At 38.2% G+C, this 18,267-nt stretch overlaps 1 protein-coding gene and 1 long non-coding RNA gene across 23 annotated transcripts in view; one reads left to right on the top strand and one right to left on the bottom strand.

The window, feature by feature from the left end:
* The window catches only part of LOC125960816 (uncharacterized), a 999,117-nt gene that overhangs the window by 976,783 nt on the left and 4,067 nt on the right, over nt 1-18,267 (top strand). The gene's annotated exons all lie outside the window — the stretch shown is intronic.
* NRXN1 (neurexin 1) overlaps nt 1-18,267 on the bottom strand; it is a 1,124,566-nt gene that overhangs the window by 1,104,344 nt on the left and 1,955 nt on the right. For all 21 annotated transcript variants that reach the window (XM_049695935.1, XM_049695948.1, XM_049695934.1 and 18 more), the window contains exon 2: nt 15,194-16,851. In XM_049695935.1, the coding sequence (XP_049551892.1) occupies nt 15,194-15,965 (772 nt within the window). In that variant the 5' untranslated portion in view covers nt 15,966-16,851. The remainder of the gene's footprint in view (nt 1-15,193; nt 16,852-18,267) is intronic.

The following is an 18,267-nucleotide window of genomic DNA, read 5'->3' as shown; positions in this document are numbered from 1 at the left end:
ACCTGACAAATGGGTCTAAGTAAAAAAAAATAATCCTTGGAATTACACAGGATTTAAATTCTATAATTCTCTCTTTCATGATATTCTTTCAGAATATATCCTGTGAGATTAGTGCCATGTTCTGTTTTGACAATATGAACATTCTGTTTTTATTTCTATAACAGAATGCTCAACCTAGAATGATAATACAAATCCTTGGAAAGTCATGTAAGAGTCTGATCTTCTGAAATGGACTATTAGTTTGACATTTCAAAATCTGATTGAAAATCCCTCAATATGGAGTCACCAACTTCTTTTATTAATCTGGTCTTGTACTTGCAAACATATTTATCTTGCAAACAATTTAAATAGATTTTCTTTACTCCCTCCATAAAAGCAGTACAACACCTGATCTTTATAAATTATTTACATTTTTTATATAAATAAGTATACATACAATCATATTTTTGTGTATATATTATGTGTGTGTATGTACATACATGTATTTGCAATTTGATTATGTTTACTAAACAAAATATTTTTAACATGTTTTCATTCCCATTTAAATAGATACACCTCATTCATGTTATGTTGGTGCTATGGTGAGGTGCTATATATATGTTGGTGCTATGTGAGGTGCTATATATGGGTCTACCATGGTTTATTTAGCCAATTACTTGTTAATACTTGAGTTGATTCCATTTACTTGATTTCACCATTACAGACAATAGGTAATGTGTATCAGTGACAATGTATCTATGAATCAAGTGAACTTAGTCATTGAAGGTACATGATTAGTCCATTTTCTGACTTCTAGTAGCACTAAATATTCATCTCTGTGACAGTATTTAATGCATTATATTGAAATCATTTATGCATGTATCTGCCAGCCTACTCCACTAGAACATGACTTGTTCTCCCTTTCAATTCTTAGACCAGTGGTGACCAAACACAGTGTCTCACCAAAAAAAAAAAAAAAAGTCAAGTTTCCTGGTTTTCCTTGTCATCAAACAAGGAAAAAACAAACTCAGTATTCGTTAATCCAATGCTTTTTCTACACATCCTCTATAACTTTCTAAAGACTTACTATAAACTGTTTCCTTTTAATATAAAAGAATCTAATGATTAGAGTAATTTGAAATTATGGTGACTTAATTGAGAGTGTGAAGCAATCCATTAAGTGCAATTTTTAAAAGGATTTATGTTTCTCACTGTTCATAGGCATACTGCATTTTTCAAAAAGGCTCATTTTTACAACTGAGGATATCATTAATAATATCACTAATGGCACACATGTGTACCCTATTATAGATCTTCATATACTACGATTAATAGTGAGATTTATTCACATTTTTGATCCCTGATTTTTTTATACTTGTATTTAGGTCTCAACACTTTTCATTTGTGCTGCCTAACTTCAAAATTGCTGAGAACACAAAGGTGAACTAACACCTCTGAGATGTTAAGAGCTAACATCTCGTCTTGTGTAGGACAGCTTCTTAGTGAGTGGTTTTGGAATTATGAATGAATTCATGAATGGACAAAAATATAGGGGTCAGAGATACAGCTAGATTTCTGGTTTGTGTAACTGGCTGTACTAAGAAACCATGGACATTACAGAGTACCCATAAAAAAGTGTTCTTAATGTTGTGAATGGTTGTTGCTTTGGTTTTATTTTCTCTGTTTTGTTTTTAACTCAAAAACTATTTTTCGCCCTTTCATCTCATCCTTCTCCAGGAAGAATTCACACAAGTGCTAAAACCCCTTTTATCCAAAGCTGTATTTCCCAGAGGAAGAGCAATGACCCAGAATATAAAAGGCTTGATATGGGAGTGATACCACTCAAATGTGCTGCAGTGAGGTGGCAGGGCAGAAATATCACACCTGGTGGATGTGGATTCAGTACCAGGAGGATACCCTGGAGATGGCAGCATGAACAAGTACAAGGTACGTTGAGATACAGGCAGCAGCTGTAACTCGAGCTCAACCACGTTGAAGGAAACATGAAACTGGGGCAATCCACCGGGTAAAGAGGACTACAAGGGCAGCTGGCTCAGGGCAAACAGAAGCATATGGGCAGAGAGCCCGCCCAGAGTGGATTCCAGGGACACCTGTATGCAGCACAGCAAGTTAAGGCAACTGGGGAAGTAATTTATGCTCTGTAGCAGTTGGTGCCATATTTTACTCAAATGAATGTGTGAATTTTAACTTCAGACACTCTTAAAATAGATTTTCTGTTTTTTGTTGTTTTTTTTTTCTTTTTTTGGCAGGGGGTAGTTTGGGGGAGCTTTTTTTAGGGGTGGGTGTTGTCTTGGGCTATTTCTATCTCATACTTGGAAGATTCGTATGTTAAAAGTTTTCCCAAAAGTACAATTATTTACATAACTATGAGCTGAAAATGTATTTTGAAGGTCATTTAGTCCAGGCCTCTGATCAGAAGAAGGGACATCTTAAACAATTTAAGAGCAGCAGTTGTCTGTCTAAGCTATTGTTAAGGATCTCCAGGAATAGAAATTTGCCCACCACTTCCGCTGGCCTGTTCTCACAGTTATACTAGAATTACAAGCAAATGTTGTTTACTCTTTCCTTGGGCCTACCTCAACACAATCTGGTTCAAATCCATTTCCATTGGTTAGCGCTCTGTGGACCAGGCAACCACTGCTCATTTTTCTTAGTCCAAATTCTTTTTTCTGTTTGTCAGCTCATATTTTTCTGGCCTACTTTTCTGGCTTAAAAATGCAATGCTATCAAGACTCTTCCCTTTACACAATCCTGGACTGCCAGATCTACAGACACTAATGACAGAGACCTTTTTTTTTAACCACCAGGTAACAACAACCTACCAAGGATTTTATGAAGCCCTTGCTAATGCCATGTCCAAGGTATAAAAGGAAATTGGCAAGTCAGACAGAAGGGAGAGGAACGGTTAGGGAGTCCATGAAAGTGCAACAATGCTAACGAACATATCAAGAGGACTGCAATACATTTTGGGAACTAACCTTTGGGAGAGTATTAGCGAATCGGAGTAATAGTGAGTAAAATAAATAAAGCAGGCAGTTACTAGGAGAAGGAGGCTGAATGTCAGACCAGTTTCACAGAAGGGAGATCTGAAATGTTTTAGTTCAGTGAAAACAGTACTCTTTCTCTTAGGCAGATTAAGATAAGTCAAGGAGATACTGACAATATGAATTTTATTTGCACTGAGGACATAACAAGAATAAATTAATGTCAGCAGAGAAAGGATTTTCATTAAATTTAAGGAAGAAATTCTGCCCAGAAATAGTTATTAAACACTTAAATGGAATACTAAGAGAGGGGGAGAAAAATAAATATGAAATTGTATTAGCTTATACAGGCATCTTTTAAACACAGGGGAGATTCTTACACGTGAAAGAGTGTATAGAGGATACACAGTCATTATTTTAATATTAAAAAAGAAGGAATTACAAGTTCAGGGCATAGCCTCAGGAGTCATGCAGCCTTGGTTAGAATACCAGCTTTGCAAATTCCTAGTGGGCCTCAGTTTTCACATCTTTAAAATGGAGAAAATAGCACCTACCTTATAGGTTTGTGGGGACAATTAAATGAATTAATATGTGTAAAGAACTTAAAATAGTGTCTGACACAGAGTATGAGTTATGTACAATTTTGCTATTGTTGTTGTTCTTATTGGTATTAGTAGGAAAAAGCCCAATGACACATTGTCAAAGACAAAGAATGATTATAGTTTCTACGACTGAATTGTAGACAATAATATGTTTATCCTTGTCTTTTTCTTCCCCCTATGCTTGCCTTCAGCTCAATACCAGGACTAGAAGTCAAGAAATGTATATTCTTGTTTTCTCCTCCACTAACCAGATGTGCGATTTTTTGTATTTTAAGTCACCAGCTCTCAATGTTCTGGTTGTTTCAAATTCTGTTAGTTCTCCACTCTCTCTCAACTAACCTTTTTTTCCAACACTCCTTTTTCCCCAATCATCTTCTTTTTTCCTATCTCCTGTTCCTCTTTCTCAGTCTTCTGTCTCATTTTCTCAATTATCACACATCCCAAGCTTCACAGCTTCCCTGAGGCCTCATCATCCTTCCACCCTTCATCTCTGGGCAGAAGACACGCCAAGATTATACATCTGGCCCCAAAAATCTATATTGCCTCTGTTTCAGGATGAAACACATTTTCTGTGTCATGCAAACAGGGACTTTGTCCAGGATGAATAATGTCCTGAGTCTGGGGGAGGGAGAGGCACCCATCACTTTTCTTTATTTCCAGTGACCTCTGTGAAAGGGGACAGCTCTCGCTAACAGTCAGAGAGGATCACCATCCCCAGATGAAGAATTATTCTAATTCATGAAGCTCTACCTCTGCCTGTACTTTGATGAAGGAAGTCAAGGTAGAGAGCTGAAGAAGAAGAAACAGTGGATACAATTCATGAAAAAAAAAAAAAACTTTAAATGTTATTTGAGTCAAAAAAATATAAATTGTGGTAGAAAAAAATCATATTGTTTTAACTCTACCATTCTAATCTGAACAAAGGTGTAAAAGGCCAGAGGAAGAGAGAATTAATGATGCATATACCAAAAAAATTCCCATATAATGATAGAAACTGACCAATGAGGCATGTTCTGAAACTTATAAATGCCTCATTTAAATATTAAAAACAAAATTTTGTATAGATTCCCTACCTACTGTGGTAAAAGAGGTTTGGGGGCTATTACTGACTTTCTAAAAAACTGGCTGGCAGTTTCAAAATATTCCTGTGGTGGTCTTAGCTTATACTGAACTCACTGGGAGCTCAGTAAGTTTAACCTCCTGGTTTTCTTATGTATGCAAGTTTTAAAGAAGTCATTATTAATATTAGCTTAACTTTTTTTACCTTTTTGAACATAACTGTGGCTCATTCCAATAGATAGTTAAATAATAACTATTATTATTTTATAATAATAAAGTTTCATCAAAGTAACTTACTCTTGGTAACTGTCAGGGAAATCTTAGAGCAAGACAATACATTTAGTCTTTCATACAACCCCCAGGTACAGTTGGGATGTTGTTAATCAATAGTATGAAAATGCTACTTTGCAAAAACCTCAAAATCTCTTAACACTATGCCTGATCACAGAAAGTCATTTGTCATTCTTTAAGGATACATTTTTTTGGTTTCTAAGGTCTTGTATAGAAAAAATACATATATAGGCTATTTTAAACCATAAAGACATTTTAATGATATGTTTAACTGATATATATTTTTGAGGATTTTAATATGATTTCTAAGACTTTTAAATAATATCCTTCTCTGTTTATATTATGTAATTTTCTTGTACACATCATATATTTGTGTATATCTCTGTTTATATGCATATACACAGACATACATTATGTATCAAAAACAAATTTCTCATTATTTTAAAATCTCAATACTTTATTTAACAGAAAGTTGGCCCAATTTTTAAAATAGGGGTTCATAAATGTATCCTCCTGCACATGTAATTGTGCATTTGGGTCATGAAATGCAATATATAACTTCCTATTTTTACAATGTTTTCAACTGGATAAATTAAACATTTAGTACCTTAAACATCACATATAGTAACTTTAAATAAATAACTACATTATTTGCAGAAGAAAATCAATTTTGCACTCAAGACGAAGAGCTTAAGCTGGAAGGTAGTGTCTTCCATACGGCAGCTATAGTTATATGCTGCCATGCCAGCTACTTCCCTAAGGAGACTCCAGGCATGCTTAATTATAGAGAGACATCATTACTTAGAAGAAAAACCTGAGTCTTTAATTTTCTTGCCTCTGCTGGACTGGGGCAGTTCATTCTGCTGAATCCAGCAACGTCTGAGTAACACCTAAGCTTAGCTGGTTCCACATACAAGGCCAGGTATTGTGAGGTCACAAACCACAGTAACTCCTAAGCTGTGATCAGTGCTGCTTCTGTTATGGATTGCCATCCATACAGAATTCATTATGTCTATAATTAAACACAGAAAGCCCCTCCTGATGTTAGGATGCTGGTGAGGCAACTGTTCTCTTGGCAGCACCTCTTGTAACTTTTAGACCACCAGATCCCTCCTGGGAACCGATCTGAGAAAATGCTATTTGAAGTAGCACTTGTTCCCATCATGTGGCATCAATGTATTTCTAATTACAGTCCAGATAGTTTTGAGCACAAGTAACTAGACAAGAGTCCAGATCAGCACTTCATCTTACCAGGTCAGTCTTACTTCCCTCCCACTTCTTTCCAATAATAGTTTCTCATATATACCAGAAATAGCATAGAGAATATATCTTTCTAACTCCAGGAAGTACTCCCAAGTTCAAATTTAGGCAATGCGTTGGGAAGCCAAACTCACTTGTGCAAAAAGAGACACTATTTTCTCATTATGTAATTTCAGTTAAGTGCCCAGCGTACCATCATCTATATGTTCAGCAGAACCATGTTCTGACTCAGCAACTCTCACAAAGGGCCTACTTAGGGAACCGGCCTAGGTCATTACATTTGCGCTGAATCACCATGGACTTTGATATTTTCAATAATTTTATCTCCTAGAATCTGAAATAGATGAAAATTGTGTTGCTTGTTTTCTGAAAACTAAATATTTTCATTCAAAAGATCAAGAATTAGTTGTAATATTCTTTAGATGCAATATACCGGGGCTTTACTTCTGGTTACATTAGAGTAGAATCAACCTATTAAGCAGAATATGAATAGAAGGCCAACAAAAGAAGCAAATAAGCAAGCATTATAGAAACAAAGTGTGATGAATCCTGACAAGCTAATCCATTTCTTTACTATCACGACATTAGGAAATGGCACTGTATGTAAGGGTCTGCCACAATCCTCAATTCTGAAGGCGTTATTATAAGTCGGCCATTCAAATTAGCACCAAGTTAACAACTAGTGAGTACATTTTCAGCAGCCATTACCTGCCTGTTAAAACACACAGGTTTTGTCATATAATGGACAGCGTTGCCTGCTGGGGCAACAGACACACCTGGGCTCAAATTTCATCTCTGCCATTGAGCTATGGAACTTTTGGCAAGTTAGCTTTTCTAATACATACATAGTTTTAACATTTGTAAAATGGGAATTTTATAAAACCTATCAAGTACGATGTTGCAGGAATAAGTGAGGTAAAACAGATAAAGTATACTTTGTATACTTTGTATACAATGCCTTTCACTCAGTAAACACTAAATAGTAAGTATAATAAATGTGATTCTAAACAGAATGATGTTAAATTGTATTCACATTCAAGAAGTGCTTATGGCACCGTTAAAGTAGGGGTGCCTAGTGCATCTTTTGAAACAATTTGATGCCTAATATTTTGGGGGAGAAATCATGTATATTTGTAGATTTAGACAGTATAGTTGGGCTAGTGATTTTTTTTTTCCAATATCCAGTCACTCATTCAAATATTTGAGCTTTTACAACTTACTGATTACTAATTACCTAAAATACCAGCAGTTGAGTTGTTCTAATTAGAAAACATACATTGCTTGAATGTATTGGTAAGACTTTCACTCAACAGATGAAAATGTAAAATAAGAACCTATGTTTTATCTTCATTATAAAAGCACAAGAAATTGGAAACAAGTTCAAAGGTTGTAAGGTATTTAAAACAATACTCTCTCTCCTTTCTCTTAGATGTATTCATATATAAATACACTTGCTCCCTGGAACGGTCATTGGATTTATGTTACAAATATTTGACTCTTTTGCTAAGATTTGTAAATATGGATTTACATTAAGGACCCCTTTGTAAGTAATTTTTTATACGTTTTCGGTGCATTAGTATTCATTGAGCAACATTCCTTTCACAATCTGAAGGATTTTTTTTTTTTTCAGGTAGAGCTTATATACAGTAAAGTACATAAATCTTAAGTGTATAATACATGCATCTTTACAAATATATATGCCCATGTAACTACACCCAGATCATGCCAAAGGCTCCACTGTGTCCTCTTCTAATCAACACTACTAAAAGGTAACTTCTATTCTGACCTCTATCACCACAGATTAGTTGTGTCTGTTTTGAACTTCACGTAAATAGAATCATGCAATACGTATTCATACAGTTGCTACCTTAAATTACTAATTTCATTTGTTTAGATTTCACACAGGAGGAACAAGGGGACCACTGCCCTCTTTATTCAGCTTGTCTATATAATGTGTCAATAGGTACTAAGAGAACCCCACCAAATCTTACACCTACTATTGAGTGTTAATGATCTAAAATTCATCTAAAATGACCTCAAAGTAGATTTACAGAACCAAGTTTAACATTTTCACTATTAACATTCACAAATCCTAGAGTCACTATGCTGCTGCCATTAGATACTTCTTCAAATTTTCAAGCTTTTCTGAGAGTTTACATGTATCAGCTACTCACAAACACTCTTTGAGGTAGGTTAGCAGGGGTTCACAATCAGAAGTAGTCTGATTAGGTGTTTCTCAATTTGCAATCTTGGAAATTGAAATTAGGACATTAGCAGCTTTACTCTACTTTTAAAAGCAACTTAGAGGCAATGCCACAACCTGGAATTTAGTTCTTCAGACCCCATGCCACATTCTGTTTACACACATTGTGGAAACTATAACACTGTAGGAAAAGAATCTGAGAGAGCATTGTACCCATTCGCATATTCAAGTGGGAATACATGGACTCCATGCTTAAGAGAGAAAACCAAAAAGCCGTGCAATTTCTGAAGAGCTCTAAAGCAACTAACAAAAAAACCTTTTTTTCCCAAAACTTAATTCAGACATTTTAAGACTTACTACTCAGCAAGGACCACACACACTTACCTATTCCTGCACTTCCAAGTAATAGAAAGGGACTGAGCAATAAAATTATAGAGAAGTACACAAGGAAAAAGTGTAAGGGTTTTGCATAATACTGTGATGCATAATGAACTAAAATCTTTTGGAATGCAAAAATGATTTATTCTGAATTACGTCAAATATACTTGTGCAATGTTTTGAAAGTACAGTGTGCGTGCGTAACAACTTCTAATAATAGGTTTATTATCTCCATAATAAAACAAAACCTGAATATCTTAATAAGGCCTAATTTTCAGTGTATATTTATAGGAGTTAACCCTACGAACGGTGTAGCCACCAACTGCTCACTGAGAAAGGGATATGGAATGTGGTTCCTGTTTTCAGAAACCAGTGTGGCTCAGGGTCCTAATACTCAGAATGCAGCTAAGAATAACAGAAGTATTATATAGTACCTGTCCTTTTTGCAGTCTATCAGGGATTCCTTAAATAACCATTTAATTATCACACTTCATTTAATGCTATCCAAAACTGGAACATGATGTTACTAGCATAATGATTTTACACTAAAAATATAATCTGTTTATAACTATAAGAAATCTTTCTTGAGCTTTTTAAAGCTCAAGTATTCTAGCTTCTCTGCAACATACATGTAAATAACTTTAACTTATCAAAAAGCCTCAAAGACAAAATATAAATAGGATAGATCCATTAGATATCTATACCTATACATTAGGATAAATATAGTAAAAATCACTAAGTATAGGATTGGGATGGATAAAGGTATTAGTTTATATGGAAAGTGACAGTTTTTACAAATGCCTTTGTGTTAAAGGCTCACTTAATCATAATAAAAATTATCAAGTAGAATATGATGTTTTAAATATTTTGAATCACAACCAGACATGGTTAACATTAGAGCACAGCTGTGAAAAACAGAAATAGAGGCTCAATGTGTTTACTCTTTGCTTTTCTTTATAAGCTGAAACTTTTGGGCTAATCAAGCAAGGATCATTATTACATTAGAATTCCTTTTAAATGAAAAAGAAAATGTTCCATATTTGAATTTTGCTTGACAGTAGCCCTAAAGAAAATAGGATCAGTAGAAGTAGTGGTGCTGATGGTAGTGGTGATAATAGTAACAAAAATAGCAAGTGGGTACTTCAGAATATTTACTATGTGCCAGACACTGTTCTAAGAGCTTTACATGAAGTCACCTGCTTAATTTTGACAAGAGCCCTATGAAGTAAGTACTATTATTATACCATTTTCACAGATGACAATATTGAGGAATAAAATTTGAGTGTGCCCACTTAAACCAGGCAGCATGGTCCCACAGTCTACATAATTCAAATGCATCTCAGAATAGTTAAAATCACACATTCAACCTCATCTGTGGCATTTCAGAATGGTAACTCAGTTTTGATTATTAGTTTATAATCAAGATAAGCTTATTGTGATAGATCATTGTTATGCTTTAAGAGCTTCCCAGAACATTTTATCTAAATCAAAATTATGAATTTATCCATTCCACTCAAAGCTTTCTCAGCACAGGTGATCCACCTTTTCCTCAGATGGTAGGCTTCAAACAAAACTGGCAAAATCTCTGAATCATTTTTGTCTAGTACCTACCTCTATGGTAACTACTTACAATTTTTTAACCTTATGAAAATTATAAGTATCTATGTAGTGTTTCCCTTTATTGTAGCTGTTAAAATATTGAAAGCCTAGAATCAATCAATCAATATATACTGTCAGAAGGAAGGCATGTTGAGCGAGGTACTTGGGGGTATAATAAAGTATGGCACTGCCCATGTGCTCCAGGAGCCTACAGACTCGATGGGGATATCTGAGAGAAACCACGCGATAATCCACATAAAGGGTTCAGATAATGCATTTTACAAGTAGAGCCACAGTGTTCCAAACAACAAGTGGCCTTAGAGTTCTATACATAACCAAGCTCACAAAGATTCTAACTTCCTTAGAGAAAGAATCTTCTCCTCTATGTCCCCTGGTTCAGTCTACAGTTTACAGTGTGTGCTTAACAAATGTCGTTGACTGACAGAAAATCATGCTTTCTCTTTTTCTCTAGGCCCCTATCAATCTGGTCTCTACACTGTAGTCAGTGACATTTGTGAAATGTAAATTTGATAATGATACCCTCCTCCTTACCTTCCACACTAAACTCCCTCCATTGCTTTTTCTTCATTTTTACAATAAAGATTAAAATCCTTGACATAGGCTAGAAGGCCCTACATGACCTGGCCCTACTCCTCTCTCTAAGAGCTCCATACTCAAGGGCCTTCCCTCCGTTGTTTGAATGTGCCATGCCATCTCCTGCCCCAGGCTTCTGACCTAATAGTTCTCCTCTGCCTTTACCTAGCTAATTCCTTCTCAACCCTCAGATTTTAGTTTAAATATCACCCCTAAGGAAAAATTTTTTTTTATTAGGTCTGTTCACACTACTTTAAAGTTCTCAAAGTACCATGTACCTGTCCTTCAAAATACATACCATCAGTTAAAGTTTTCATTTATTTATTTTTTAATTACTGTGCCTCTGCAAAGAAACGTGAGGCTTCTACCTTCCTATTAAGGTAGGAACTATTTCTGAGAGCTTACTCACAATTGTATTGCTTGGGCCTATGATTCAGGCACATACAAAGCACTTAGTCAATATTTGTTGAACAAAGAAAGGAATGAATGAATAAATGAGTGAGTGAATATGGCTGTCCGTCTGGCCACATCAGTAAAGTCATAGAAAGCAGAGGCTTTATTAAATGATATCTATCACACTGTCATGTTTAGTGATATTAAGCAATCAGCCATCATAAGCCATATGTGTTTCTGGCTACTTAAATAAAGGAATAAAATTGATACTCAGAGTCTAGTATGAAATTTTCATATAAGGGACCCTAAAATGCATAAAACCTGGACCTGCAAATCGTAAAACATATAACTTAAATTCTCACTGATCAGCGTTTTATTCTCATTTTTAACTGGGCAGCCATAGAATTCACTAATTCTTTTAAGCTGCTAAGAAATTATTAGTCTCCTTAAGTAGAAACTTATTAAATAACAATGGTCCCAGGGCACTTAGATGGGTATGATTCACTGAAAAAGCTATGTACCCTATAAGCATCCATCATTCGGGAATGGTGACATTCTTGTATAGTGATGTCTGAGGCTGACTCTCAGGGACAAAACACGTAAGTTAGTTCTGTTCCATCAGCCATATATATATATATTTTTTTTCTTTTGAATAATCCCTGAATCTGAAAAAATATCAAACCTAATAAACTGGAAATCTTATTCAGCAGACATGATAAGTACAGGGCTTGAGAATAAGGGTGTTGGCGCTCTTACCCAGGCTCTGTTACTAACCTGATCATGACACATAACTGTCCTTGTGTCCTCTTTACATCACCACATAAATAAATAAATAAAACTTGCTAGGCCTGCCTGAACAAATAGAGCAAGGATGAACATGAGCTCATTAAATGAAAATATTCTAGAAATCCATAGATGTATAAGTTGTTTAAAGACATTCTAGAAAAAAAAGAATATTCTTATTTTATTTTTAATAATTCTTACTGTATTTTGAATACAAAGGCAACTAAAATAATATTAGACTTTTTCATTAAGTTAAAAAAATAAATTATAGTTGGGACCAGATATAATTTGAATATTGTTTAATGTTTGCTGTTAATTTTTTTTCCAAATTTTCTCTAATGAGTATGGATTTATTTGTTTTTAAATTATTATTATTTCTTTAATGTGGCAATCAGTGCAAATACTGGCTACAGGCAGGGCTTTGTTTATACTTCATCTGAATAGAAATCATCTATCCGTAGCCATCAATACATGATTGGTGTTGGGAGAGGCAGCCATTCTCAATTAATTATTTAATAGTCACTTGACACACATGAAACAGGGAAAATAAGCAAAATGGAGCCAATCCTTCTGGGGAGATCAACTCTGCCTTTATCACTCCATCTCCCATTTCTGTGATAATCAAAGGAACCCAGCCTTTTGTTTTCCTTTCATGACTAGTGGTGATCTTTGCACTCCGTTTTCATTTCAAATTTCCAAAATGAATCAATGCTCCAGAACTATCCTGATGGATTTTCTTTTCTGGGTTGAATTACCTTATGCATCAGGTAGTATACTGTTCAATTATATATCTAATTCCAAATTCTTCATCTCATGGAAAGAGCTATCCACTTGCAAAATGCATTTCAGAGCTATCTAATTCTGCTTCTCTTCAAAATATTACTTCTGCCATGCTTTCTCCACTCTTAACTGTTCCTGATTATGCACATCCCTGGATTCCTACGTTAAAAATGCACAAAAAATAAAAATTTTCATTTAAAACACCCTCCCACACAGAACAAGCTGTCATTGTGTCATATTTGTTTCCTAATTTAAGGAAGGAAGTTACATCTCATGTGTTCTTCGTTAAATTGCCGGCTCTGTATTTTAAAGTGGCACTGGGATACTTAGAGCAATTTGTCAATAAAATAATGTCCATTTTTTTAATAATGTCCATTTTTAATTCATTTATATTTATCAGTGCAGAGGTATGCAACTTCAAATTATACTATAGCAAACCATCAAATACAGCTATCTTATTCATGGTTTACAATTAAGTTAGATTTGGTAGAGAAAAAATATGTACTGTTTTATTCTTGGAAAACATAACTATAAAGCCTGATGCTAAATCCATGGAAATTTACTGATCAACCTGAAGTGCAGTATAGGCCATGGAATACACAGTCTTCTATAATTACTTAAGACAAGATACATGAAAACAAAAACCTTCGTGAAGGCAGAAAGCAATGAAATAATGTTTTACTTTTTTTCCATTAGCCCATGAAGGCTACAGAACTCTCCTAATGACCAGATTTTTTTTCTTCCTAACTCCCTTTGCTGTTTAAACAATTACAAATTTTATCAAGTCTTCATTTCTCTTAAAGTCAGGTAAGAGAGGACTGCCAAGTCCAATAAGATTTACAAGGGCTAGTTCCCCTTAGCAGTGTCAGCAAAAAAAAAAAAAAGAAACAACAGAAGACATACAATAAAATACAACCATACATAGAGCTTTTGTCACTACAGCTTTCAAAATCAGATTTAACAATCCACCTTTTAAAAAAATCAGCCATAAATGCCATTTATCCGTGTGTTGATTGCTTTGATTTGACCCATAAGCTATCTACTTTAAACCTTGACATCTCAGCCACAGATCCATCCATATTTCTTCTTTTTCATATCACTTGGATTTTGTTCATAGGCTTTCCTGTGTCTATACAACAATATTTCTCCTTGGTCACTGTCGTGTAGCAACATTGGAGAAACACAGTAACGACTGAATTTTATGTATAAAGGGGAGAAAATAAAACTTATAGAGATATGAGTTTTTTAAATTCCACACTGTTTCAATCCCTAAGAACAACAGGAATTACAGCTTGGCCTCCACTACTCAGGTAAATATCATTAGCTGAATATCCTTGGAAAATCTCTGGCAATCCTTCATCTGCAACCCCTGTTTATTAGCGTGAAGAAGCTTCCCAGTCCAGCAACATCTAAATTTCTGTACTATTTATCCTCCCAAGTCATCTGCTAATTGAAAAATATGCTATTTAATCTCTAACGTTTCTAAACACGAGCTGACCCCTCTCCCATTTCACGAAACCATAGAAATAATATAATTTTATTAAACTGACAAATGTTGGACTTGGACATAACCGAAGAAACTAACATTAATTCCAAGAACCCTCTTCCTTCTATTCAAGGAAATCCTCACAAGCCCTCTCCCGCCCCACCACCTTTTCCCACAACCAGGAGCAGGTCGTATCACTTTTCTTGTAAAAAGCACAGCTGTGCTTATGAATCCTGTCTCCCTTGTCCTTTACCAATGAGTAACTACGTGGGGATGTTCAACCATGGTGAATCTCTCCTGACTTCATTTTTCACCAAACGTGTGCCCCATCTTCTAGATGCTTATCTGCATCATACGGGGAAAATAGGTGTGTTACAGACTTAGTGGTGGTAGAGGAAAAGCACAGCGTACGTTCGGGTGTGCCCCAGCCTGATGAAGATAGGGAGCGGCTGGGCAAAGAACCAGAGGAATGAAGAGAAGAGGTCATTCTCCCCGCCCCTTGAAAGGAAGTAGGGTTGGTAGAACGGGCTCCCGGGAGGAACTGAACCTGGAAATGGGGGCTGCTCAACCATGACGAGGATACCAAGGGAGGGGCTGTGAGAGGTGATAAGGCAGAAACACCCAAAACAGGTCTTCACCGGGACCCTATCTGAAACACGCTCCAGAGAAGGAAGCCCCCATGCACGGGCCCGGGCCTACCTCGCCCTGCCTCCCCGCGCCCTGCCTCCCCGCGCCCTGCCCAGGCCGAGGCCCCCGGGGCTCAGACGTCGTCGGGCCTTACCTTGGCTGCAGTCTTTGCCGCGGAAGCCGGTTCGCGAGCAGTCACACACCGCCTGGTCGTCCACTACGGAGCACACGCCTCCGTTGAGGCACACCCCGCCCTCGCCCTCCTCGCCAGCCTCGCACGGGCTCCCGCCGCCGCTGTTAGGCGGCTCGTCGTCCAGCTTCACCTCGCCGCTGTCCACCGGCAGGGCCTGCGAGGAGTTGACCCGCACGTCGCGAATCCACCCTTTGAAGGGCTCTCGCTCCCGCACGGAGGCCAGCGTGAGCTTGAGCGCCGCGGCGCGCAGTTCCGGTGGCAGCCCCCCGACGAAGAGGCCGCTGAACACCGTCATGTCCCGGCGCTTGGACTTGACCTCCACCCACTTGGCCTCCACCTGGTCGATGAAGAGCGTGGTGTTGCGGAACTGACGTCGGATACGCACGCTGTGCCACGCGCCGTCGTTGACCGGGGTGTCGGCCAGGAGCGTGGCGGGCTCGGCGCAGAAGATGGAGAAGCTGAGCTGCAGGCGGCCGCCGCGCGTCAGGATGAGCTCCAGGAAGTCGCAGAAGCCCTCATCGTCGAAGTAGAGCACTAGGCCCCGGGCGCTGCGCGTCTTGAGCTGGAAGCTCATCTCGCTCTCGCAGCAGGCGTTCCACTTGGGGAAGCGCGTCCACTGGCCCTCAGCGCCCGGGAACTCCAGCCCGCTGCCCAGCTCTGCCCAGCAGCCCAGGAGCAGCAGCGAGAGGCACACGAGAAAGCAGCCCCCGCGCTGGAGAAGCGCCGTCCCCATGCTCGGGGCTGGGGTGCGGCGGGGGGGTGCCGGGGCCGACAGGGTCAAAATGGTCCTGGACACCGTGATGCAGAAATAGGGATCCGGAAATAAGTCGGGTAAGGGGAGGGGCAGGAGTGGGAGGGATGCACCCTCCTTTATCTAGCTCTTTTTTTCTTCTTCTTCTTCCAGCAACCCCTCCCTCTCTCCCTATAGTCCCCTCCCAACTGGAAAACGTAGACCCCAGTAGTACAGGGCAGCCACAGAACTTCCAGACCAAAGGGAGGATACACTTTGGAAGCAACGCTCTGGAAAAGGTGTCAACAGAACGTCAAGGGCAATCACGCATCCATTTATCGGTGGTGTCAACAGATGCTTCACTCTTCAAATACCATCATCTGCCAGGTACCATCAGTGGTACCAGGCAAAAGGGAAGCAGTTCGAGTCACACTTTCCAGGCAATTACAAGAAGCCAGCAATGAACCAGGGTCCTTGAATGCTTGGTAATGCCTCAAGTGTTTCTCCTCCAGATGTAGTGTCCCAAACCAGAAGGGAGAAAGGGGTCCCTTGCCTCTTTAAGGCACCACTTATCAACCCCAGAGGAGCTTCAAAGGCCTGCTTCTTCTGTCATATCATGGACTTCCAGTACCACTGTAGCCAAAGCAGAATTCCTTGCACACGGCGGCCTCACAGGCTGGGTTTTACTTCTCTTTGTCCCTCCCCAACAGTAGGGTTCAAACACAGACGCTGTGAAATAGCCAGAAGCTGTTAGATGTGGAAATCACAACAGCTCCTCTTCTTTCCTCTCCGCCTCTGCAAGGCCAAGCTAAGATGCCAGCATATCAATTGGTTGTGTGTCGGTGATGCATTTTGATCTTATTTTGTCTTTTTATAAGGACCCAGAAATCTGCAGAGAATGAAAATAAAAATTAAGTTCTAAAGTCTGTTAGAGTATCATATAATCATTATTCAGCCCAGAAACCAGGTATATAACTAGTGCTGTTAGGAAGTCAGAGTTAACCTTATTGGAAGGAGCTTATTTGTCCTGATCTACAAGTAAGAACTAATGTCTCCTAATAATTAATATCACACTCTTACAATCAGCCATTACACCCTTGTAGTTTATTATAACTGTTAATAGGTAACCCTCCCAGGTTTGTATAGAGATTCGGTTAATGTTGTCTTTTACAATTTCTGAGACAGTTTAATTTTTTTTTTTTTTTTTTTTTTTTTGTGTGTGTGTGTGTGTGTGTGGTACGCGGGCCTCTCACTGCCGTGGCCTCTCCCGTTGCGGAGCACAGGCTCCGGACGCACAGGCTCAGCGGCCATGGCTCACGGGCCCAGCCGCTCCGCGGCACGTGGGATCCTCCCGGACCAGGGCACGAACCCGCGTCCCCCGCATCGGCAGGCGGACTCTCAACCACCGCGCCACCAGGGAAGCCCAAGTTTAATTTTTAAAATATAGGAGAAGGAGAGGGAAAAAAAGGCTCTGTTAGGGATTTCTGCTTGTATTGTGCACTGGTTACATGGACAATAAAAATACAACCTATTTAAATCTCAGTTAATAGCTGATTTTACAACAGGCAGAGCACATCAAAACGTTGACTGGAAGCTGCCAGCATGGATTTGTATAGCATTCCTACCATTTTATTTTTCTCAGAGAGAGAAGGAATATTGATAGTTTCTTGGGCATCTCTCTTAAATTTCAACCAAGTATTTTCTTCCTTTTTATTAAAGGAATAATCCGTTATAGGAGAAAACTTCCCACTGGAGTCAGATGTCTATTTTTAGCAGCATTTGTGTCTCAGCTGCCATAATATTAACTCCTCTAAAGATGGGTGAAGTATTTAATATTTTGCCTAACAGTGTAGTGATCTTAACTCCTCTTCAAGTCCTTTCTGGCTGTCAGCTCTTAGAATTTGTGTGGTTAAAACAGCAGCTGGCATGTGTGTCACCTTAGCTGCTGTGGTTCCAGGATGCTCGAATTTAAAATCATATCTTTGAATTACTCACGGTACTATTAAATCACCTCTCTTTATTCAACTCTAACCTGACAGGTTCTTGTAATGGTATAGAAATCATAAATAGTGAATTGTTTTTAAGGCTTTTTTTTTTTTTTTTTACCAAAAAATTACTCTCACATTTTGACAAAAAACAATCACAAATGTGTATGTCAAGAAAACACACGTATTTCCCTCACCACTTCCCACTATCTCCTTCCACCACATACACACACACACACACACACACACACACACACACACACGCACGCACACACAAACCAATTTATTGCCTAGACACAGAAGCTCACTATCCAATTAAC

Source organism: Orcinus orca, chromosome 13 (genome assembly GCF_937001465.1).
Source record: "Orcinus orca chromosome 13, mOrcOrc1.1, whole genome shotgun sequence".
Lineage (NCBI taxonomy): Eukaryota > Metazoa > Chordata > Mammalia > Artiodactyla > Delphinidae > Orcinus > Orcinus orca.
The sequence above is the reverse complement of the archived record's forward strand: the minus strand, read 5'-3'. Positions and strand labels throughout refer to the sequence as shown.